Below are 24,010 nucleotides of genomic sequence, written 5' to 3'. Positions count from 1 at the left end.
CCCACCTGTTATTTTTTGGTTTAATCTTTTGCTTGTTTTTATTATTTTGATAATTACTTTTTTAATAAACCATCACTGATTTTTAAAATAATGCCACAAATTTGTGAAACATGCCCATGAATATTAATTTAAAAATAATGACAATCTAAGGAGTGATCAATATAATCGGTAGCAAAAATGCACATTAACTGCGTGACATCAGGGCGTGTAGTACTGTTAGAAAGATAACAGAAAGCAAACTAAGCAGTGTAATGAGAAACGGCTTGATCTCCGTTATTATTATTTGAAAATAAATATTCTTGCAACTAGACAGAGCAGCCTTTTAATGGCAAACACTGCAGTACTGTTGCTGCTTTTAATGAAAACACATTTGCTGAATTGAACCAGAACCTGCACTGGACAGCTGTCTTTGTGTGTTGGGGTTGTTGTGTATTTTCATTGGCCAGCCTCTTTGTCCTCCTGTGTGTGTTCATCTATCTCCTCTCCAGAGACGCTCATCTTTTCTGACTGCTGCGCTGACACACACAAAGGAAAAAAGAGACTGATTGCATGCATGAATAGCTGTCCGTGTAATCTGCAGTCCCTGACACACGTGGAACAACAGGAGCCACCCAGGCCTTTATTTGATCCTAAGATGGACTAAAATATTGACACATCAGTGATGTGTCGTGTAAATATGATGTACAAATGCTAATACAAACAATGCAAACACAATCCAGAAAAATAATGACGTTCATAAAGCAACTCTGTCATCGAACTACCCACTGGAAAAGAAAATTCTTTCTCTCGAGGAAAATTATCCAGAGTGGGTGGAAAATTAGACAAGGATGAATTAAACACTGAAAGTGTAAATTTTCAACTCTAAACGCCAAAAACAACCGCTCCGCCTCATCTCAGCATCTTCCTGTACTGCTGGACACAGCTGGCTCAAAGCTCTCCTACTCTATCTTTGTTATTTTCATCAACTGTGTGTCATCGCACATCTGACAGAAAGCATATATTGTCACTCACAGACAGATAAAAGACACTAAGGGAGAGGATATCAGAATAAACAGACCCTGCACTCCCTAAGTGCAGCTCAAGTAGCCCTCATTACAGGCACCCAGCCACGTCTGCAGGATGATGACAGGATCGTGTATTTCTCTGAGAGCTACACACTGTTGGGCCGGAGTACAGATGGTTTTTCCTTAATGACCACTTTCATTATGACGCACAAGATCAGCCGCCTTCTTCCTGGTAAACGAAACAAAACTGTAAAACACACTCTGCCGACCACTGCTACTGTGACTAGGGACAAAGTGCTGCAATTCTTTCACCATTTCATATCAATAAATTAATGTCAATAGTATTGTTTTGTTCATTCAGACTGATGGCAGCATGTTGGTAATTTATCTGCAGAAATTATTACATGAGAAAGCAATTATTTGCAAACATTGGCTGTGTCACAAGCTTCTGATTCTGTTGGATTAAGAAATGAATTTTACTCTGTTTCACTTTTGGTCCCCGTCACACAGGCCTACAGACTGGCTGGCGATTCCCAGGCAAGCGCAAGTTGAGAGGGAAAAATGTGTATTCGCCAACCAGTCAGCAAGTGGTTCCTGGAGGTTGCTGGCTGCTGCTATGTGATATGCAATTACTTTGGTCAATAGCAGATTGCCTCAGTCATCCATAGCTCAATAAGAGAATTCACACCCAGAAACAGTCATCACAATATGTTGATTTTAGTATAGTAAGGCTTTTTTTGCTTTCTTTCAACGAGAGCACTCTCTGTTTTTAGTTTGCATCAACCTTTTTCAGGTTTTATTACCACTCAGAAAGTATCTGGCATGTGTTTGCAGACAAGTTGGCGTGATCCATGCTATCTATACTCAGCTGCAGCAATCTGCTGGCCACCAAAGCAATAACATGGATGTTTTTGGTGCAGAACCATTTTTGTAACCCCTCTCCATAACAATAAGTGACAATGAGCAACCACTCACCAAACCAGATAAAAAAATACAAATTTGTCCCCAATGACTCATTTCTACATCTGTGTGACTGGTGTAAAAGATGTAAAACTAACAATTAATAAGAAGAACCTTGGGAAAATGTGTCCTGATGTTATAAATCAAATGAGAAGTATTTTTTAAATAGACTTCAACACTTTAGTGTTTTTGCAGCCAGAGCAGTCGCCCTTTGCTTCCATTAGACAGAATATACATGTAAGGCATTCCACATTTGCTTCACTTGTAGGCCTATCCATCTTTTTTTTCCTTTTCTTTTCTTTTTTTTCAAACAATCTCTGGTACGGACAGATAAATACTTAGATCATGAATCCCAGGTTACCCATTCAGTTATTCCAGTCTGGCAATAGTTACTCTGCAGGATCAGAAAAATGTTTAATCTTTTCCAGCTGCAGTGGGTAGTAGCTGGGTTGTGCATTCAGAGGCACCTGACACAGTATGCTCCTTGTTAATCACACAGACTCTTGGCAAATGCTGTGCATCGAATCTCAGGATGCCAGTAATGTCTCAGATTTCAGAAGCTCTCACAAAATATTGCTTGAAATATTTGTACTTATGATTTCTTTATACAAAACTCACTATCTGAAAAACTGCGTGAACAGAACCATTTACAAAATGCGCACCGATGCCACACATTTGCGGTGTATGAATACTGTCTGAAAATGCGTTACGAGACCGTAAGATAAACATTCCAGCTCTTGAATACATTACATGTGACAAAGCAAAGTCATCCCTCCTTTCAAATTAATACGTGTTAAGTAATACTTCAGTTTTCTGGAGCTATATTCCAGGGATCAGGATCCTTGAAATGAGCTTTCTGAATCACAAAAAATTTACATTAACTTGGAAAAATAGGAAGTCATCCATGGCCTTCCTACTGAAAACACAAAACCAGTAAACTGCATTACAGTGCTGTGCAGTAGTCTTGACCCACTCTTTGCTTCATTACATTTCGCTTCCAAGGAGCCAGACTTTCTTGTGATTTTTTATAGTGGCCTTGAGCAACGCTTCTCCAGGCTTTCTGATGGTCTTTCATAGTTTTTCTTTGGACAGCAGCAAAGAACCAATTTTAAATTGTACCTTTAGGCACTTTGTTAGCAGCAGCCTGCTGTAAAAAAAACAAAACAAACAAAAACAATTTGTTCCTGTTTCTTTAGCAGAATATATGAAAAATGTCAAAGATAACACAGTCTGACAGGCATAAAACATTTTTTGCACAGAAAAGGTGATTCCCAAAAAGCTTTTAGCTGAAAACTTGACATATATCTGTCCTAAAATGTGAATCTGAGCAAGTGACAGGCCTTAAAAGAACTACAGCAAATGAACAGTTTCTGAAAGTCATGTCATTAAGAAATAGGACAAAAATTAAGCAAAGGCCTGACACAGGACCTGAGAGATGTACCTGACCCTTCAACTGAGTCATCTACTGTTCACTAAAGTTTAATCAGAAATCGTCACTTATTTCATCGAACAATATCAAGAAGTGAGTGGTGGCCCAAGATTTTTCCCCAGTACTGTAAATGACACCATTTCTAGTCTGATAATCAAATCATGTTTTTTTGTCGATGTTTTCTTGTCTACTTGAATGACAGCACACGCGCAACCACACAGCTGGACAGAAAAATAAAGTAGTCCTTGCTATGCCCTTCAGAACAACAACAGCAAATCATCCATTTCTTTAATGGCAAAGAATAGTCAACACATTACAGAGACGAGGCCTCACAGAGCACAGCGAGAATGTAAATCTGCTGAAGAGACAAATAAGACAACTAAAACACAATGATGGAGGCAAGGTGAGATGAAGAACGGAGGGAAGGAACGGCAATCATTAGCTCATAAAAATCCTGCAGTGAGACGGTGTGAAGCTGAACCACAAGCCCGATGACACAGAGAGAAAGAGGTGACCTGTGGAGCAGATGAGGTCAGGATGAAAAAAGACACATGGGGAGAAATGTGGAAGATGAGAAAAATGACAAACATGCTCCTTTGTAACACATCAATCTTGAGTACGATGAATACTGAACTAAGAGCTGAAGAGTAAACTAATCACTACCATATTGTCCATCAGTTCTGCCCCGGCTGTATTTTTACGGTTTTGTTGGCTCGTCGGCCAACAGAAAACTGCCACGGCTGTCAGATCACATCTGATTTAAGCTCAGCACCTGACCTATATGCTGATGACACCCACTCTGGTATAAATCTCCATCACAAAGCAACTTTTGTGCTGGAGAAGAGATCACTCACAAGTAGAATAACGGTTGTCCTGACAAAGACCAACTATATTATGTTCTGTTAAAATGTGCAGACAATATGTCGAATTTAAATGCAAAGAATTTACTGCAGAATACTAAACATTTTTACTTGCTGTTGTGCAACCCAAGTCAAAAAGCAACATTGTGCTAATTTCACTTGCATTGTAGTAGTCTGAGTCCTGTCCCTGCGCTTCCTCATTAGTCTGCAGAGGCACAGGGCCTTGAAGTACAGAGTGAGACAAAGGCTGATTCTCTCATACAGCAGAGAGCCCTGAGGCCCAAAGACAAACAGGAGCAGGGCAATGGAGAGAAAGCATGAAGGAAGCATGGCAGAGAGGACAACAAATAAAGCCTGAGTATGGGAAGCAGCATTCTGCAACGTGCTTAACTGAACTTTCAGAAGCAATCCGAGTCAGCTCCAGTTCCAATTATAGAGATATTCTGAATTTCAATTTAAAATCTTCAAACTTGTTCTGTACTAAGTGAAATCCCTGCAAAATTAATAAAATCTTATATTGTATACCCTTTGCAGCTATTTGCAAAGTTGTGGTTGCGCATGTAGTGGCCCCAGAACAAAAACAAGAGGGCAGTTACACAACACAACTCTCACCCCCGCCCCCAAAAAATCCCTCTCATTACAAAAGATAACCCAATATCCAAATATTAAGGTTGCTGTCCTCCTCCAGTAAATCCCAAGCTTGCCTGCTACAACATTGCAATTAAAATTCTGTTTGATTATATATTGCACTTGCACATTTTTTTAAGGTCACTGCTTGAAGGCGGCACTTATCTGATTAGTTCCAAGGCTTGTGGTGGTGGTGGTGCATCATTCCTGTTCAGTCATGACTGCAGGTTACAAACATCCTTCCCTATCTGTAATTGATCAAAGCTTTGTTTCCCCCCTTGTAAATATTCCAAGGCTCTCGAATTCACAGTCTCTACCAAGAGTTTCTTGCACCAAACTATTTCATTAATGAGGCCAGTGAAGTATGTAAATCAAAGTAACAAGCTGTGCAATCTGTTTGCATTAATATAGCTGTAGGCCATCTCCCTTTAAAGTGAACCTAATCCTGAGAGGGGAATGGGATCATTAGCTGCTCCGCTCTCATCCACTTCTCTCATTAGCAGACCAGTCACCACGAGGATATATTGCTGTGGTAGTGTGTTTTAATATTCATGCTTTCAGGTGGAGCACAACCTCGAGCCCCCTCTCTGTTTCTCTTTGTCACACAATGCATCCCAGACAACACAAAGGCAGCAGACTGCTCCTGACACACTGACAGACTGCCTCCCTGCTCTCCATTCAGACCCCCCCCCCCCCCCCCCCCCCACACACACACACACACACACACACACACACACACACAAAGAGACACTGGGGAATATAAGAAAGCCATTCGGTTAGACCGACCGAAACAGGCTCTACACCCACATTTAGCGGCCTGTTGACAATTATAAGAAAGCATAAACTGCTCATGTGTGTGAGCTCATGTTTCAGTGAGTGTGTAGCAAAAGAAGCTTCTGGCATCTTGTCTTCTGCTACGCTCTTTCATGTATCCCAGCAAGCCAATGCAGGTCAGGCTAAGTTTAATATCCATGTACTGTAACGCTCTGTTGGGGCACCTGAGCCGAGTGTGAAACAGCAATGAAAGACAAAGACCTCATCCAGAGGGTACCAACGGAGCAATGGCCCTTTGCAGTCTTTACACAACGCACCAGCTCTTTCATTATCAGCAAAAACTGACTGATAAAGTGTGACTGAAAAGAAGCTGCTTCCACGTATCAAATCCTCAGCAAGGAGACTGTAGACTGCCACTATAGACAGACAGACACTATAGTGAGGTAATCTGTTCAGCCAATCATGACACTGGCGTGCACCAATGGTGGTAAACACAATTGACAGATTACATCTCATGAAAAATTTAGACCTAGCAGAGATTTTAATGATTTATATGAAGTATTGCAACAGTGTCAGCCTCTATGAGATCTGAGCACACAGACATATGCACTCTTTCAACTCTGGCATTTAATACACAGGTTCTGTGTGTATTAAGCCTGGGCTGGACACTTCTGAGGGTCCTCACAATGTAAAGTCACTCAAGATACAGAACTGCAGTCATCAAAGATCACTGAGTTTTCACACCATCCATCCATTTATTTCTGCTTATCCAGCTCAGGGTCGCTCTGGGGCTAGAGCCCATCCCAGCTGTCACAGGGCGAGAAGCGGGGTACACACTGAAAAGGTCGCCAGTCTGTCAAGGGCAAGCACACAGAAACAAATAACCATTCACACTCACATTCACACCCAAGGCCAATTTGGAATCGCCAGTTAACCTAAAAAGCAGGTTTTTGGGCTGTGGGAAGAAGCCTTAGTACTCGGAGGGAAACCACACAGGCACAGGAAGAACACAAAAACTCCACACGGTGTTTTCATGCTGGATAACGTAAACTATAATAGCTGTGAATAGTTTTATGCCATATCGTATAATCTGTGATACATTTTTGCATGATATAAAAATGTCATATTGTGATGTCATATCAATAGCAATGCCATGAATCTATGTTCTGTGCAACAGGACAAGCCCAGGCATGTCTGAGAGCAAGAGCAACATCTCATCTTCCAACTACAATTTAGGAGGTTTGGTATTTCAACAACTTCCAACAAAGCACAAAAAATATGCAAGAAACATTTTATATAGTGCCATTTATATTTTATATAGCATAGTTTTTTTGCAATTTTATTTTTGCAATTTTATGTAGCTCCAGACATTACAAAGTTTAGTTACTTTACCTATTGTTAAACTGAAGTGCTAACCAGTTATTTTACACTTTTACTTGAAATACCCAGAGAGAACACTCCCTAGACACACCCTTGTGCTTCTACATTTTTCATGCTGGGTCACTGCATATAAAGCTGTGCCACTATTATTGCATAGTGCTGCTGGCACTGTTTCAGTAGACTCACACTTCAAATTAGGAAGTGTGTCATTAGTGACAACAGCTCATTGGAAAAGAAGGATGGAACATTCCCTCTATTTACTTACACTTGTAAATGAAGCTGCCTGGAAGCATTAATAATCCACTGTTTAGTATCTTTTTCTATCAGAAAGCTATATTGTCCACCCCTTGCTGCAAATAAACATTTGTTTTCGAGCTAGCCACATTCCCCAATGAAGATTTTTACTTGAGATGAACTTATCCTGACTATTTTTTTTTTAATCTGAAACATTTTCAAATTAATATAACAAACCACATGCTAATGGGCATTCGTTTATGCACAGCTCTCTTTACATCCCACCATTTCAAAAGAATATATCCATTAAATATATGGTATCAAACACCTGTTCAAACCAGTATAAACAATATATCAGTATGTTTATTTACATTTTATAACTCTGTTCATTATTATTAAATTAAAAGTTGGATTGTATTGTTCTAGCTCAGACTTTTTTCCCGCAGCAGAATTCTTGACTTGTCCCACTAAAACACAACAGTGACCAATTCATCAATTAATTTTATTACTGACAAACATGTTTAAACAAAAAAAGTGCATAAAATCAGCTACTGCATTTGAACACGTGCCAAAAATATTAGCAATATGGAGATCAATAAAACCATTTTATTCCTTTTAGACTTCATAAAATATCTAAACACCAGATGGGAATAACAAGAGTAAATATGCATCAGTGGAGCAGTCTCATGATAGTCCTGTTGTAGACAAACATGACAACAGTCAAATCACCACTAGGGTCCTCTGGGAGTACTCAGGGAATAAATTACCTTCCTGTAACTGCTAACGGCTACATCTTTGTCTGTGGCCTTTTGGAAGAGGAATCCTGACCACTGAGTGATCTCACATTTTGTTAGAGTAACTGTGGAGTCCCCGTAGCAACAGCTGAGCTGCTGGCACTGTGTTTCAAAGTGAAGCACCCTCAATAAGGCTACCATCCCCCTGCAGCCTCCTCACCAAGATGTCAGCAAATCTCAGGAAAACTTCCAGAGGATTGATTGTATTCACTTTGTATTCATTTAGGTTAAAGAATATAAAACTTCAGCAAACTCTTTATTTTCTTAGCATATTTTTTTCTCGTAGGTGATAGAATTGAGACTGGCCTGTGAGCGACTGGCTGTGTTTTCAAATAACAAAACAGCTGTTAGAAAAACAAGGATAAGCATAGGTTTCTAAGAAGATAAGCTATAATTTACTTTATCAGTGGAGGAGTTGTGGAGTTGCTCCACTGTGCCAAAAAAAGCAATCACATTTTTCTGCACTCCTTGAACTTTAAATAGAATTCAACTATAAAGATGGTGGAGATGGTGGGGGGACCTAGCCCACAGTGTGCATCTGACTGTCAACCCACAGCCTCCACCACAGATAGATCCGCAGATCCAGAAGTGGCCTACAAGACTGCAAGGAGAGAATGTAAATAGTGGACTTCTGCAAAACTGTCACTACAAATAAAATTGAATTCATAGCCACGTTGGTCGCACAGTGGTTAGCACTGTGCACGTACAGCATGGAGGACCTGAGTTTGAATGTACTGGATGGCTACGGCACCCTAAGGTACTTTGACTTCCTCTGACCTGACTGTCTAAAATCAGTCATGTTTGAAAATTCTAAATTGGATCCAAGTGAGTGTACATGGCTATTTGTCTCTCTCCTGTCTGTGGACAGGACAGCAGTCTCAACCTTTCATACTATAACAACTTAATGGATATATGCTTGTGTTTTTTGTTCTTTAACAGCCAAGATAAACGAGATAGCCCCCTGTGACACTAAACTAAAGATGGATCGATTCAGCCCCCCCGCATTGTAGTGAAGTAATATTGGCCCACTATTTTTAACAACATTGCTTCAGTTCATTGAGGTTTGTGGGCATTTCTTTATGCACAGCTCTCTTTCAACGTCCCACCATTTCAGGAAATTTCAATGGTGTTTTGAGATGGACTGTCACTGAGCTGTAGATTTAGAGCTTGTCATGACAAAATTATGGCCAAGCTTTGGCTTTTGGACAGATGACCTCACCCTCTAGAATACTTTGGTATACTGATGAGTTCATTGTTGACTCAATGACTGCAAGGTGCCCAGGTCCTGTGGTTGGAAAACAAGTCCAAATCATCACCCCTCCACCACCATGCTTGTCAGTTGATATGCTGTGTTTGGTTTTTGCCAAACATGGTGCAATGTATTATGGCCAAACATGTCCACTTTGCTCTTGTCTGCCCAAAGGACATTGTTCCAGAGGTCTTGTGGTTCTTTTAGATGCAAACCTAATCTTTGCTACCTTGTTGTAGAGAGAAGAGCCATCTTTTATCAGTCGTTTTCTAATTCTTCTGTCATTATCTGAGATGTAGCTTTTTGTAGTTTCTCTGACTTTTGGAGGAATTTACCAGGACATCCAGAGAGGATAGCCAACTGCCTTGTCTTGAATGTATACCACTTGTGAATAATCTTTCTCACTGTAGAATAAAGGACTTCAAACTTGTGTGGAAATGCTCTTAATACCCTTCCAAACCTGACGGTGAGCAACAATTGCTTCTCTAAGCTCATCGCTGATGTCTTTCCTTTTTGGTATAATGTTAGGAAACACCTGAACGCCTCAGACCAGCAAACTATTAAAAAGGTGGTCACTCTTGCTGATGATCAGTTAATCAAATGCATTTGATTAGCAAAACCTGGCTGCTACTTGCTGCCTAAATTCCTATGGAAAACAGTAAGGATGTACTTAGCTTTTCACATTCTGCTTCCACATTTTGGATAAAATTTGTTAAATATATAATGACACAGTTTAATATTCCTTGTGGGGTTGTTGATTGGAGGTTGGTTTTACCCACTTCTCAAATTGTTAGGACCAGATGATTTTTTTAATCATGTCCTCATCATAAAACCACAGAACTGAAAGAGGGTGTAAGTTCCTTTTCACATGGTGTATTTTACAGTGATGTCCTTTAAAGGTGACATAATGTTGCTGGGACCTAAATCTGATTTCTCAGTGACAAGTGTTATATCCCCACATACACACACAATGTGGTGTTCATGGTGTGAAAGCAATATCAGCTACACGACTGTAAGCTGATAATAATGCTGGAGTTTTGCTTCAGTAGAAGGTAAAACAAAAATGACAGTATATTCTCTTTTTACAGTGGGCGCACCCACTGTCCTTGAAAAATAATACAGCTTTTTTTTTAATGTGATTCATCTTTTATTCTCAGGAAATGACAAAAATGTGAGGCGCAGCTAATTCTCAGGCTGACTCTGTGTGGCAACATTGCATTGCAACATTAAAATCACAGAGCAGAAAAAGCCTGAGGGCAAAGAGGATTTCAGGCACTTCCATCAACCTGCATGGAGACAAGAACTCGTCTTACAGGGCGGTCTAATGAGATGTGCTCACTTTCCCTTCCCCAAACATAGTGGAAAGATCCATAATTCATTAAAGCAAAACTTATGTTCGTGCATTACAGCTGCCACCGCTTTAAAAAGACGGACACATTTCCTGCCCTTCTTCTGAAAGCCCTTGGTGCCCTGCTTTGCTCTGGTGCATGCGTACTTTGTGCTTCTAATTTCTGCTGAAGGTGGTTTTATTATGCAGACACCATGGGGGTGGTTACACTCCACTGAATTAATGTCACCTGATTGGATGCCAGGGAATGGAAGAAGGGTAAAAATATGAATATGGAGCCTTTGAAAAGTTTGAAAGTGCACTGAAAAAAAAATCAGGTAAAAGAGAGGCTCAACGAGTATATGACCTGAGCTAGTTTGCATCCCCTGTTTTTGTTTTCCTGGTGGGCCATGAAACCGATGTGGCTAGTCAGGTGGATTTTACTCCTCCCTCCCCGGGGCAGGTTAGGCAGAAAGAAAACCAGGATGCCAGACAATCACAGCAGAGCTACAGCATTCTCCTCTTGCACTCCACTCTTCTCTTTTCCACCCTGGTGACGTCAGCCCCCTAGACCACACGACTCTGCTGCAAACAGCACACCTGCTGGCTTCACAGTCCATCTGGCCCCGCTCCATGTCTTGCTCAGCTCTCCGAGCAGAAATGCAGATCTGTTTACAACCTGGGCACACAGTCACGATCCTATAGTAGCTGCGGTTTGCATTTCACGTTTGCTCACTGGGGGAAAGAGGAGTGGTGGCTCTGTAGCCCGCTGGTGACAGCAGACACCAAAGTGACAACGATCACGCGTGTCTTATTAGTGTTTCGTTGTTCACATTACAGGTTAAACAATTCCTCGGTATGCTGCAAGAGGGTTTTGCTGTGTGTTTATCTACATGTCGCTGAGTAATCAGGAGAATTCTCCCAGGGTTTCCTTACATCACTTCACCACAACTCCACAGCATCCACAAACAGAGCAGTTGCTGTCTTGTAATTGAAGTGACAGGCCCTCTCACCTACTACTAAAATCAGCATGAACATAAAACTGCACCATCATCAAAGCAACGCTGGGAGCAGAGAGAGACCAAAGGGAGGGAAAGACACTTATTATGATCAGGGCCTGGGCTTGTTTTAAGTTTTTAAAGAAATATGCCTGCGCTGACAATATCAATCGTTTGTTTTGGGCTCTGGAAAATCCCTCTTAAAAGAGGACATGTGCCGTTCGTGCACACCGGGAAGCTGCAGCCATTTAATCATCACATCCAACCCTGCATCAACAACACATGGCACATCTTTGGTTTTATCAGTGTAGTGGCACATTGTGCAACTGAGGGGGCATGTTTCATGGGATACCCAATGTGCATTGCTGGAAACTGCATGGACAGCGTTACCAACAGCCTCCCTTCTCAAGCTTGGAGAGGATATAATAACAATAACAATAATAACAATAATAATAATAATACAGACGGAGGGGAACTGCTTTCATTCATTACTTTAAGAGGATAGTGAGCTTCTGGCAACCACTCAATCCGAGCTTGAGTTATGTCTGTACTACAAGGCTCCCTGACGTCTCTAATCCCACGACCGAATTCTCTGATGGTTGAGGTAATAGTAGGTCATGAAAGGGGGAGAAAAAAGGTTTGCACAAGCCTATTCGGGATGGCAAAAATAAATAACTACACGCTTCTATTTTAGGTCTAATTTATCTTGGTTGACACCAGCAGCAGCAGGAGCAGGAGCAGCAGCGGGGCATTCAGGCACTTGCTGCCACCCCCCCTGATAAAACACTTGCTTTTCTGTCTGCCAGGTCAGACACAATCGCAGCGCGCTGCGGAGTGAATAAACAGGTGACTAACCTGAATGGTGCACGTATATTCCGTGTCGTCCAGCAGCCTGACCGTGCAGTTGTATTCCCGCTCAAGATTCCTGACGCTGCCACTCATAAATCGGCTCAACATCTTTCTCTCCCAGGTTTCGCCGCTCTGCGTCTACAGGACCAGAACAATAAACTCGAACACCAGCGTGCAAGTGAATGTCACATTGACCGCATTTCCCGGTCCCCTGAACGACCAGCAGCCACGGATTCAGCCGCCGAGGCGAGCACCATTGTTGTCCCGTTAAGTTTTCCGTGCTGTGGGCCCGTGCTGAGAGCGAAATCCAAGGATGCCCGCATCCAGATCCAGAGGCTGCTCAGCCCTGCTGCTGCTGCTGTGTGTGTGTCTGTGTGGAGCTGAGGATTATCTCTCACCATTCACTGCTGCCACTTGAGCAAGCGGGCGGGTCCAAATGAAAACTGACGTCAAAGAGAGCCAACGGGGGTGTGAAGTTTCAATATATACTGATTTTCTTTTCTTACGCCTAATTTTCCCATGACCAGCAATTATGCATTAGAAAACTTTTAAAAGGTTAGCTTCTTTTTATGACTCACTCAGTATGAAGTTAAAATTATTCACCCAAATCATGCTGTGCGAGGAGCAGTGTCATAACGTGAATCATTTAATGGGTCTTTGGAGGTAGACTTCAGGTTCACGATAAAATGTTTGAGAGAAATCAAGCTACGCCTGCCTGGCTGACCTAAAACCAGCGGCGTCGGGTGTCACACAACTTCCCAGGTGGTGGATATTAAATGTATTGGGCTGCCACCTGCAGGCCATTCGTTGTCATTGCGGCAAGCAAATCGAGTGAAAATGTTTCGTCAGCCTAAAACGGAAATGCAAAGCTTGTATTACAACAACAACAAAAAATCACGTTAAAGTGGCGTAAGAGTGTATTAACAATTTAAATCTATAAAAATATTGCGTCCCGAGGATGACGTACGCCTCTGCCGTGACCCGGATTCGAACCGGGGTTGCTGCGGCCACAACGCAGAGTACTAACCACTATACGATCACGGCGAGCTAACAGGGACTGAGTGCACCCCGCTTATTTTTGTCCTTAAGTAGAGTACGTCATCACGATGCTTCGAGGTGTTGATTTATTTTGATCGTCGCCTAATCCACTAATACACATTTATGTCCAAGACATGAGTTTTTCATAATCAAACACTTGAAGCTAATTGTTGTTAGATCACAAATCTATTTGTATTGTTTACGGAAAGTGCCTTGCTCAGAGGTTAGAGGAGATCTAGACTATTTTGAGCTGCAATTGTAATATTTTTTTTTTACATTTTCTTTCATAACTAACAGACTACTTGAGATTAAAAAAAAGTCATGTATCAATAAACACACACATATATACAATAATTAATAGTGCGGTTGATATTTTTACTAGCAAGGTCAAGACTACAATATCCGTTTCTTATGCAGGAAGTCGGAGAGCTAGAATTGTCCCCCCGGTGGGCATTATGTCCACCTACTATATGGTAAAATGTAATCACATTACTATAGAAGTACAGTACTATACAACTCACGAGTCACCCCTTATTTCTATTTTGCTTCCAGTTCGCCAGACTTTTTGTAATTAAAAAAAAAGAAGAAGATCTTGAGCAGTAATCTCGAGTCAAAGTTTTTTGGACACTCATTTTCACACCATTTTCAGCTTTTTTTAGACCATGGTTTTTTGTTTGTTCTATTGTTCCATTTGCTTGTTCTGCCACTTAACACTGACCAGTGAACGATTCAAGCATAAGAAAATGCACCTAGCCAAAGGCACAAACCAGTGTTGGGTCTACAAATGACAGACTCAGCAATCTTAAATTGCATCTTTAAGCACTTTTAAGCTGTTTCTAGCAGCCTGTTATAAAAACACATAATTTATTCCAATTTCTTTACCAGAATCTGCAGAAATTGCCAAAGATAGAACAGTTTGACAGGATCCATAAGATATTTTTTGCACCAATAAGGTGATTCCCAAAAACCTGACAGCTGAAAACTTGGCTTATAGCGGCACTAAAATAACATTTTAAAAAGAGGAAACTGAAAAAGTGGAGGACGAAGGCAGAAGTGGTGAGCTTAAAAAGCAAAACAAAAACAGGACTACTTATGGCAGATGAGCAGTATCTCAAACTGTTCTTAAGAAATATGAAAAAAATCAGAAAAAAACAAAGTTGATGAAATCATGAACGCAGAAGAGTACAGTCGGATTTTGATTCAACATGCAATAGCTTCTGGCAAATGTCTGATTGATGTTTTTTAGAATGACAGTGATCTTAAAAACACTGCCAATACAGTAAAAGCATACCTGGAACAAAACAAAAGCCAGTCAACATTGAAAGAAGAGCTTTGAATGTCCTTCAAGAAGCCTGGAGAACTATTCCTGAAGACTACCTAAAGAAATTACAAGAAAGCTGCCTAACAGAGTTCAGACTTTTTTCGATGAATAAAGGTGATCATAGCAAATATTGTCTTTCAAGCTCAACAGAATTGTACAAACTGTTTTTGTCTTATATGCTGTATTTCCATGTATGATTTCCATGTTCCAATAAAGCAAAGCACCCATTTCCCAGTTCACTAAAAACAATATAAAGAACTGAGGGGTGGCTTGAGACTTTTACACAGTACTATATCGAATAATGCAACTCACAGCATTTTTTAGCCTATATACGATGAAATTCATTTATCTGTTAGGGTATAGGCTATGCACTAAAGGACAAAAAAAATCTACTTTGATTTTTCCAGAAGACTTAGCAGCTACTTGAGATTTTAATTCTTCGTTTTGAGCTAAAAGCACATTTTACTCCAATATAATGACAATCTAATAATGTACGTTAGGTTTAAGACTTAAGATAGACAACAGATATTAACTGAATGTTTCCAGCACCTTATTGAATTAATGCCATGAAGAATTTAGACAATCCAAAGGCAAAAGACGACCCAACCCAGTACTAGCAAAGTTAAAACTGACATATTTTAATTTATTCTACAAACTTGAATTAAGCATCACTGTGAAAATGCTCCTTGAGAAAAACAAACAAACAAACAAACAAACAAAAAAAACCCAAAACAATTAAAAAAGTAGATTTTAAAGTTCAACAGCAAAACATATTGATATAATAAATTGCTTGTTTGTTTTTTTAAAAAAGTGATCAATGTAGTATTCTTTATTAGATAAATTACTGACAGTATCGTCTTCATTTAATAATTTAGGCTAGCCAGCTTGCCACTGATGGAAAAAACAAAAGTGTTATATACAATTAATGTTTTCTAAGCATATAATTTATGATGAAAATCAGCTTACAGTGTTATTGTGCCTACTAATCTAACAGCTGAAGGCTGGTAAGACAAACACAAACCTCAATCACTTACTCACTTATACATTAATTATCATCATCATTCATAGACAAGTACAAACATGTTTACAGCAACTGTAAACAAAACAAGAGATTTCCAACCAGTATTTACAAAAGTAGTACCAGAAAGTTTTAATGTGGACAGCTGAAGTCGTTCTCATCATTCTCTTCAGGTTCATTGCTCCACGTAACAGGAATTTTAGCAGCACACACCGCCTTTCTAGTGAAAGGGCGGCATGACCCAGTCTGATGCAGCGGGGCATTGCTGCTAGTGATGTTGCCCATGCTTTTAGCAAAAGCGCCTTCTCGTGTCCTGCCTGCTGCTCCATGATTCCTCCTGTACAGCTTGCAGGAAGCCACGAGAGGCTTTCCTATGTCCACCCGCTGGCTTTCTGTCTGACGCAGTTTACTGTCTCTGTGAGTATAGTGTAGATCCACCTTTATGACCATCGACTCCTAAAAACAAAAAAATAACAAAAAACCCCCAAAACAATTATTGTAAGTAAACACTATTAGAGAAAGGTATTAGTATAGATATACGGACACATACCTTGAGCTTCTGAAGAGCACAGAGCCTCAGAGTACAGTCTGGGTTAACATTATTCATAAGTAGTAGTGAGTCCATCTCCTCTGACCTGCCAGACCTGGAAAATATGTCTTCCATCGTCTGAGGATTAAAAGCACAAATAATGTTAATAATATTATTATTATTATTATTATTATAATACATGTTAACCATCTTCATCAATATAAATAAACAGCTGTATTTACAGTGGTTTGGCACTGAATGGTTGCTAGAAAGTATCACATTCAAAAATCAGCCACTAGATGTCAGTATTACGCAAAAGTCAAAGTCAGCCAAACTGATGGAAGTATTTCACAAGAGCAGTGCTGCTCATAACCATTACTGCTTCCTGATTCATCTGCGGTTGCAGCATGCTGGAAGCCTATATATGGGCAGAACTTCCTCACACATGTGAAATGTGGGTGTGAATGGTCATCATTGAGAAATCCATTTTGTCTAGTGGAAACTGACGAGCATTTTGCCATGAGCCATGTGAAATTTGTCGTGTAGGGACAAGCTGAAAATTTTCTCCAAATCCTGAGTTTACTGATAAGCTTTGCCAAAAATCAAAAGCAGTTATGTAACAGTGTAACAGTGACATTTCAGTGTATTGCAAATTAGTCATACTGCCATTAACAATGCCCCTGCCTTTGTACTCCAGGGCCTACTTGGGCTTGTTCGGATAGCCGAATTTGCTTAAAAAGTCTGACAGTGAAGTGGAAAATAAGAAATACTTACAGGTATACTGCTTAGTGTGACCACGCAGTCCTGGGTATGGGGGCCTGTGGTCTTTACAGTGGCAAAAGCTACGAGAACATTAGAGTACAAAGCTGAGAAGCTGACTTCCACTTCTACTCCGCAAAGAAACATCAGCCGCTTCTTCCGTGGAAGCTCTGAAAGCAGATGTGAAACGTTTTTTGTTTTTTTAAATAGAAGGGGAAAAAAGCATGCATAAAAACAACATGTAACAAAACTTACTCGGCATTTATTTTTGTTAATCATTATGGTATTTACTTAAAGAGGATTTTGCAGAGCCCATGACCAAATTAGGACTTTCAGCAACTCATTTATCTCAAGCCACAGACTTTTATCTTCCATCTAGGAAGAGTTCTTAGATTAACCCACAATATCAAGATTCAGTTTGAGCAAATGTGTAAAAAGAAAATACGAGGAAGTCTGAGTTGTCAAAACAGACTTCCTTCCATCAAAGGGGAAAATGCACAGCGTAAAATAAACCATTTCCCTCTTTGCATTAATCAAACGGAATTATGAATTATGCTGAAAAAATATCAAACCACAGTGTGCAGATTTAGTTTGTCACACATTGTTGAGTAGGAGGTGAGAAAAAGGCTAAACAGTACACTCACTCTCTTTGTGGGGATTTATGCTTCAGCGAGAGAAATCTACGTCATGACCGCAAACACCTCCGATGTAACTAACAGCACGTCGGGTCAACGCAGCCCGCAGCCGCTATTGTTACTGGCCCGTTCGGCACGGTCGCTTCCTTCTTGTACATTTCCAGCTACTTTTTTGAATTCATCAGCATGAGGCTAACAATCATGTCCTCGATATAAGTGCTCTCAAATGTCAGCAAATTCCTGGAGGAGGATTGCTGAAATATCGGAATAGACGTCAGGGAATTTACAAAGAAGTGGAAAAACTAGGGGAACAGATATGTTTGACCGTGAAAAACACTGACCGCGACAAAGAGGAGTATTTTTTTTTGTTTCTATCATGGCTTGTGCAGTTTATTAAAGACTGCGACATGGCCGCATGTTAATTTGTTTTGCTTCAGAGGAAAATAAAGCATATTTACGAATATTCTGTCACCAGCAGTAACATCGATAAAGAAAAAAAAAAAATAAAACATTCTCCCATCTCACCATTTGCTTGTCTCCAGCAGGCGTCTCGCAGGTGAAGCTCTTTTGTGTGGCCGGTGGTTCGAACTGGATCTGCAAGGGATCGTGGTTCCTTCAATGTGTGTTTGATCTCCACCGCCTGTTTGCCTGTGATTAGAGGATCTCTGCCCAGATCTGGTGGAGAAAAGGAGGGGTTCAGATGGAGGTAAATACAATGAAATACAGCAGCTACACACGTTTGTAGAGATTTTTTGGCCCCTTCCTTTAACTCGGTCTTGTTTGAACAACTTTAAGAAAATCAGCACTGCTTAAAAACTTTGGTAACCTTCCAATCGTCCTAGTGCTCTGTTCATCTTAGGACAGCAGGGAATGAGGAATGTTTCAGAAAAAAATATGAGAGATTCATCAGAATCTCATGGTTATATTTGAGGAACTCTGGGATATTTAAAAAAAAAAAAAGGCATTTTTAAAATTCACTGTTACTGATGACACGAGTTTTGGGAAAAACCCCTATTCACAAGATGTCAAGCATGCAAAACAAAATCATTAATAGGACTAAAAGGGGGAATATTCAGGGAGAACTAAAACTATGCTCACAGAATAGGACACAGATTTAGAGTTGTCATCTGAATAAAGCGAGTACACTCCTTTAATGAGAGGGTTATTGCTATAACACAAACAACCAAACGAGAGGCTTAAAGAGGCTCACAAATTTAAAAAAAAAAAAAAGAAACATTTTCATATCCAACACCACACTTATTCATTTAAATATTTTCACACACAGAGACAGGGCTGTCAGCAGGATGTCCTGTTCTGGTAAGTCTAATTTGTTAGTGAGCCCATGAGAGCAGTGGCAGGGAGTGCCCAAACTGCAGAGCAGCTGTCTTGCACTCTGCAGCTCTCAGGTTTCTTGCTCTTCTCTATCCAACAGTGTGAATTTCCAAAGAATGAGGTCACATGCTAATGGCATTTTGAAAATTTCTTCTACCGGGGGCCCATCAAACTGACAAACACACTGAACAGCTTCCCTTCGTCGGCACAGTCATCGCTTTACTTACAGGACCCGAGTAAACAACATTAAAATGAGATACAAGCGATTCCAAAAGCTGTCTGTGGTCCGTGGTGTATATCAAAGGGCAACCTGTTCCTCTCGGTGCTGTTTACCCTTCATCTCTAACTGTCAGCCTACTGAATTATGTGTTTATATCCCTAATAAACTGAACAGAAACAAAAAGAAGGAAATGTACACTTTTAATTGATATGTATGGTTTTCTTAAAAATGAAACTAATGATTTTGGTGTCAGCCACATTAATGTCTCACTCAGTCAAAGCCATTTGTGTTGTTACAGCAGCCCTTTCTATTAGGCATTTTGGAAATGAATCATCATGTAAACAAAGTAAAAACCCCATTCTTAATTTTCCAATTTAACTCTTACCCTCTGAAACCTTCTCTAAAACATGCGTGACTTTCTCAGCTTGCAGGATGTGCTTGTTCAAGTACTTTGTAAAGATCCCAGTACTCTTGCCCCCGTCCTGGACCTCGAATGCTTCAGCATCTTCGCACCTGCAATAATTAAAGGAGAGGGGTTATTTTTATTTTGCATGACTTTCTACAACCGTGACTTTCTAAAAATTTTATGCTATAAACCAAAAACAAGCTGCACATGAAATCAGTTAACTGATTTCATGTGCAACCCCCCCCCCCCCCATTTGCAGTTGAATACAAAACAATTAATACTACATACGTGGCATAACCGTAAACTGTGTTCCCGCTGGGTGCCAGTGGCTTGATGGCAGATAGTAAGGAACCCTGGTTGTACCTACAGAGTGAAATGAAGTTACACAAATAACAAATCTATGTCATGTTAACTGAGCTTTTACAAATAAATTTACATATCCAGATATCGGCTCAGTGCAGAAATTAATTATTGCACTTACCATTTTCTACAGGTGTCCAGTAGGATTACACTCAGTGCAGTCTGCCTTTCCTGCATGCTGAGCATGATCCTCTGCACACAGACACAGTTTTCAGTTCCGTACGGTTGCGGAGCATCGACGGACACCAAGTAATTCCTTCCCGCATGCTCATAACCATGGCCCGCATAGTAGAAAAGGCCTGTAGAGAGACACATCTGATTAGTACGGCAATAACAAAAGTGCTGCAGTAATTCTGCAGTCCTGGAATACATGACAGTCAATCTGAGGAGGTAACACATCATCATAAAGATGCCTGACTTCTAATCACATTTGTTTCATTATTAACAACAGAAAGAGAGAATAGCAGCAGACAATATCACCTCACAGCTCCAAACTGCGCCAATAATAGTAGCTATTGACACCAACACTTTTGTTTATTTTTTTAAAAACACTAACACACTGTTACAAGTGGAACAGTAAAACATAAAAAGAACGATTTATATACCAAGCACGTGGAAATAGCCACATCGTCCCACATACGTATGAAGTCATACAGCCGTTATCTAACATCGATCACAAGATAAGAACCACGGAATATGACGAAGGAAGTTACAGTGCTTTAGGTGCCACATAAACCTCTAAAATAATAGTATTAGCATTTTCTAAGAACAGCGGCTAAATACTGAAATTCAGCTAATGACAAAAGCTTTTTCCAAAAGAAAGAGGCAGGAAAAAAATTATAACGCTCACCGTAAACGCCTTTGTCAAGGAGATGAATGAACTTCTCAATAGCAGTAAGCATCTCCTCCCTGGTCAGATCCAGCAAGGAAACGACTCTGAAGCCAAGCTGCCGCAGGAGGTTGCCGAGCTCATGAACATCCATGACGGGTGCCATCAAGGCCGGGTGGTTGGAGTAATTCAAGTTGCCAATAAGTAAGGCGACCTTATCAGTAGCTGCAAGAAAGTTCAATGTCTGATTCAAAAATCACTCCAACACAAGAAAATTCTCAAACACTCTGTCAGTTTTCCTCTCCACACATCAAATGACAAAATGTTTCTTTCCATTAAACTTTACCTGTGAGCGCTGCTGGAGGAGGTTGATCACTCTGCACTAGAGATTGTGATTAAAAAAAGAAAAAAGAAAAAGAAGCACAAAATCAGTTCATGTTAAACAAAAAACTGACCTAAAGTAGCATTTCTGTCTGGGGAGCATATAGAGAACAATAGAACTCAAAGATTCAATAGTATTCTCTGTGAAAGTCACTTTTATTCCAAGTAAGTTATAAACAGGAGAATCGCTTCAAGAACTAGTTTCACTTTACATCACTTTCCTGTTTTGTGTATAAGGCTCAAGCCCAGCACTATTTGGAGAACAACTTCCTTTTTAGTCTGTAGAAATGGGAAAGTACCTCCAGCATAATGGAAACAACTTAGTGCCTTAGAGCTAAACCAGTGGAATGAAAGGAGTGTGAAGAATTTATCTTTCTCTTTGACACCTTTTATTAGTAATAGAGAAAGTAAAGGAATGGGAAAGAATACAGTGCTGAAACTGGGATAAGACAGGTATCACTGTACTGATTTTTGTTTTAGGTTTCACTTTCAGCTTACCAATGTCAACATCGATGGGCTCAGTCCACCTCTCTCCTAGTGTGTTAGATAGCGAGCACAGGTATGTTCCACTGTGTTCAGCTGTCGCGTGCTCAATCTGCAAATATAATAAATCACATTGTTCGTGTCTCTGTACCAAAAGTGAAATATTAACTACATTTTTTAATGAATTACACAGTGGGATCACAGGTAAGTAAACACTTCATCTTCACCGCCGTTCCTCCTTACCTGCAGTGTGCAGCTTGTTATGTCCAGCAGTGGCTGTCCATTTCTGTACCACTGGTAGGAAGGAGCTGGGATACCAAAGGCAGCGCATTGTAGAGCAAGTTTTGTACCTGGTTGAATCTTTTGCGGCTTGGGGTTGGTGGCAATGTGAGGCTCACCTTGCCAGTCTATGGGCAAGCCTGACGTTTCAAAGAAAAAGACGGGTTGAAATGAAAACTGCATCTATACGATAAAAATGACATGCAACCAGCATGATGATTTACCTGATTTATCAATGTCCAACACCTTGACCTTCACCCAGTAGCTGAACACACATTTATAGTGCTGGTCATTCACTCGGCACACATAGAGCTGAGTTTGTTGAGCTCTGATGGTCAGATCAGCTTGAGTGCCACCACGTACCTTAGGGAGGAAATCATTGACAGCAACAAACGGTCATTTTCACACTAAATCCAACAAGAGTGCTTGAAAACTAACTTCTTAAAAGTTAAATTCACATACTTCTTTTCCACCATCTCTAAACCATTGGTAGTTGAGGATGCCTGTGCCCTGAGCACGGACGCTCAGAGTCACCTTATGGTTCACAGGTACACACACAGAGACAGGATGACGCACTATCACAATTTCTAGTGAGGAAAAAAACAAAACAAAAAAGCGACAACCTCAGTTTCATAAAACCAAACTTAGTTCTGTTTCACTGGAAAAAGTAACACTAGTGAAACAGTGCTGGTGCTGAGATTAAAACATACCACTGATCATTGTGTGCTTGGGGAAGGATCCAGTCATCTGTACATTTTCTTGTTGTGCCGAACTGTAAGAAAATCACTGCCTATAATATCCCCACGTACAGAAAAGAAACTCCAAATGAATGGCATGAAAAGGAAAACGATGTATCTAACCTCTCATTTCTAGTCAGGTCAACTGTTAACCGTACAAAAACTCCAGGATATATTTAAAAACGTCCTAACTGAGTCAGTAGGTGTTTAATATGACCGTAAATATTACGTGTTTTACTGCATACCTGCTGTCTCCCTCGGACTAGTTGAGAAGCTGTCACCCCTCGGCCAGAATATGTTTTCCTGTTCTCAGGCTTCATAACTTCAAATATATAGCCCGAACTCTTCCTCCCTTTCCCGGAACGAGAAGGCGCACGCACACATTACCGTTATGTCTGTAATACTGGAGCACCCTTACAACAAAGCAGTAAAGCCCAATCCATATCATGCTAAAAACAAACCCAAGTCTCCTTTTAGTTATAATACTGAAGCATATCTTACACTTAAAAAACAAAAGAGAGCATTTCTGTGCCTGTTAGAGCGATGTAAATTATTTAAATTAAAAGCCAAACTTCTCTTTCTGGCATTACGGTAATGAGCAATCTGGCCCTTTTCAGCTGATGCATAATCACTGTCTGAGGTCAGAGTCTGGAGAGCCTCAAAGTAAAACGGTGTTTTTCAGTTCTAGTTAGTTAGTTAGTTAGTTAGTTAGTTAGGCTAACTCAAACTCTACTAGATGTCTGTTCGTAGTGCAACGCGAATAAAAAAATGTCATGTTGAAGACAAGCAAGCTTCAAAAACCTTACGTCATAGCACAAATCTGAAATACAACGTGTTTAAAATGTCTCTTTATATGTTTCAGTAGATATTATGGTCGACCATGAACGCTTATTGGCTGTTTATAAGCATTTAAACACAACATATTCCAACAATATGTTTATTAATCTATAATATGTAGTTTTATTTTTGTAAAGTACACAATAAAGTGTACGATTGAATGCCTATGTTCTATTTTTTTTAAAGGGGCATTAGGTTTTAATACATATACTGGCTTGATTTTGGGATATTTGCTTGTTAATGCTACATTTTATATAAATGTAATAAATTGTGATAGAAAAAACAAAAAAAAACCCGCAGAGAACAGAGACAGACATTTGGGAGGAAAGAGTAAAATGTAGCAATCCTGAGAGTAATTTTA

The 24,010-nt window shown here is 40.2% G+C and overlaps 2 protein-coding genes and 1 non-coding gene across 7 annotated transcripts in view; all 3 read right to left on the bottom strand.

Annotated features, from left to right (window-relative positions):
* Positions 1 to 12,864, bottom strand: part of LOC134631397 (FERM domain-containing protein 5) — a 68,932-nt gene extending 56,068 nt beyond the window's left edge. For all 4 annotated transcript variants that reach the window (XM_063479683.1, XM_063479686.1, XM_063479684.1 and 1 more), the window contains exon 1: positions 12,492 to 12,864. In XM_063479683.1, coding sequence (XP_063335753.1) covers positions 12,492 to 12,593 — 102 coding nt within the window. In that variant the 5' untranslated portion in view covers positions 12,594 to 12,864. The remainder of the gene's footprint in view (positions 1 to 12,491) is intronic.
* Positions 12,865 to 13,457: 593 nt separating this feature from the next.
* On the bottom strand, positions 13,458 to 13,529 carry trnah-gug (transfer RNA histidin (anticodon GUG)). The gene has a single exon. It is a non-coding gene; the product is annotated as a tRNA-His (tRNA).
* A 1,979-nt stretch (positions 13,530 to 15,508) lies between these two features.
* Positions 15,509 to 23,165, bottom strand: malt3 (MALT paracaspase 3). 2 transcript variants are annotated; one of them, XM_063481124.1, is made up of 15 exons: positions 23,058 to 23,165; positions 22,786 to 22,847; positions 22,538 to 22,662; positions 22,300 to 22,438; positions 22,040 to 22,215; positions 21,812 to 21,908; positions 21,279 to 21,314; positions 20,954 to 21,157; positions 20,225 to 20,402; positions 20,032 to 20,106; positions 19,723 to 19,850; positions 18,311 to 18,460; positions 17,166 to 17,320; positions 16,413 to 16,529; positions 15,509 to 16,318 (listed from the first exon to the last, which is right to left on the bottom strand). In XM_063481124.1, the coding sequence occupies exons 2-15, from the start codon at positions 22,820 to 22,822 to the stop codon at positions 15,995 to 15,997; spliced, it is 1,941 nt and encodes a 646-aa protein (XP_063337194.1). In that variant the 5' UTR covers positions 22,823 to 22,847; positions 23,058 to 23,165; the 3' UTR covers positions 15,509 to 15,994. The 2 variants fall into 2 exon arrangements, with proteins under 2 accessions (XP_063337194.1, XP_063337195.1); XM_063481125.1 differs by having other exon boundaries at positions 22,786 to 22,865; positions 23,058 to 23,159.
* Between the last annotated feature and the right edge of the window lie 845 nt (positions 23,166 to 24,010).

The sequence above is a fragment of the Pelmatolapia mariae genome, linkage group LG7, assembly GCF_036321145.2.
Source record: "Pelmatolapia mariae isolate MD_Pm_ZW linkage group LG7, Pm_UMD_F_2, whole genome shotgun sequence".
Classification (NCBI taxonomy): domain Eukaryota; kingdom Metazoa; phylum Chordata; class Actinopteri; order Cichliformes; family Cichlidae; genus Pelmatolapia; species Pelmatolapia mariae.
The sequence above is the reverse complement of the archived record's forward strand: the minus strand, read 5'-3'. Positions and strand labels throughout refer to the sequence as shown.

Excerpts from the sequence above, each read along its gene's own strand:
- malt3 (XM_063481124.1), bottom strand. The coding sequence starts at position 22,822 with ATGACTGGATCCTTCCCCAAGCACACAATGATCAGTG. Across the intron at positions 22,216-22,299 it reads GTTGGACATTGATAAATCAG|GCTTGCCCATAGACTGGCAA; the intron begins GTAAATCATCAT and ends TTGAAACGTCAG. Across the intron at positions 20,107-20,224 it reads CTGGACACCTGTAGAAAATG|GTACAACCAGGGTTCCTTAC; the intron begins GTAAGTGCAATA and ends TTCACTCTGTAG.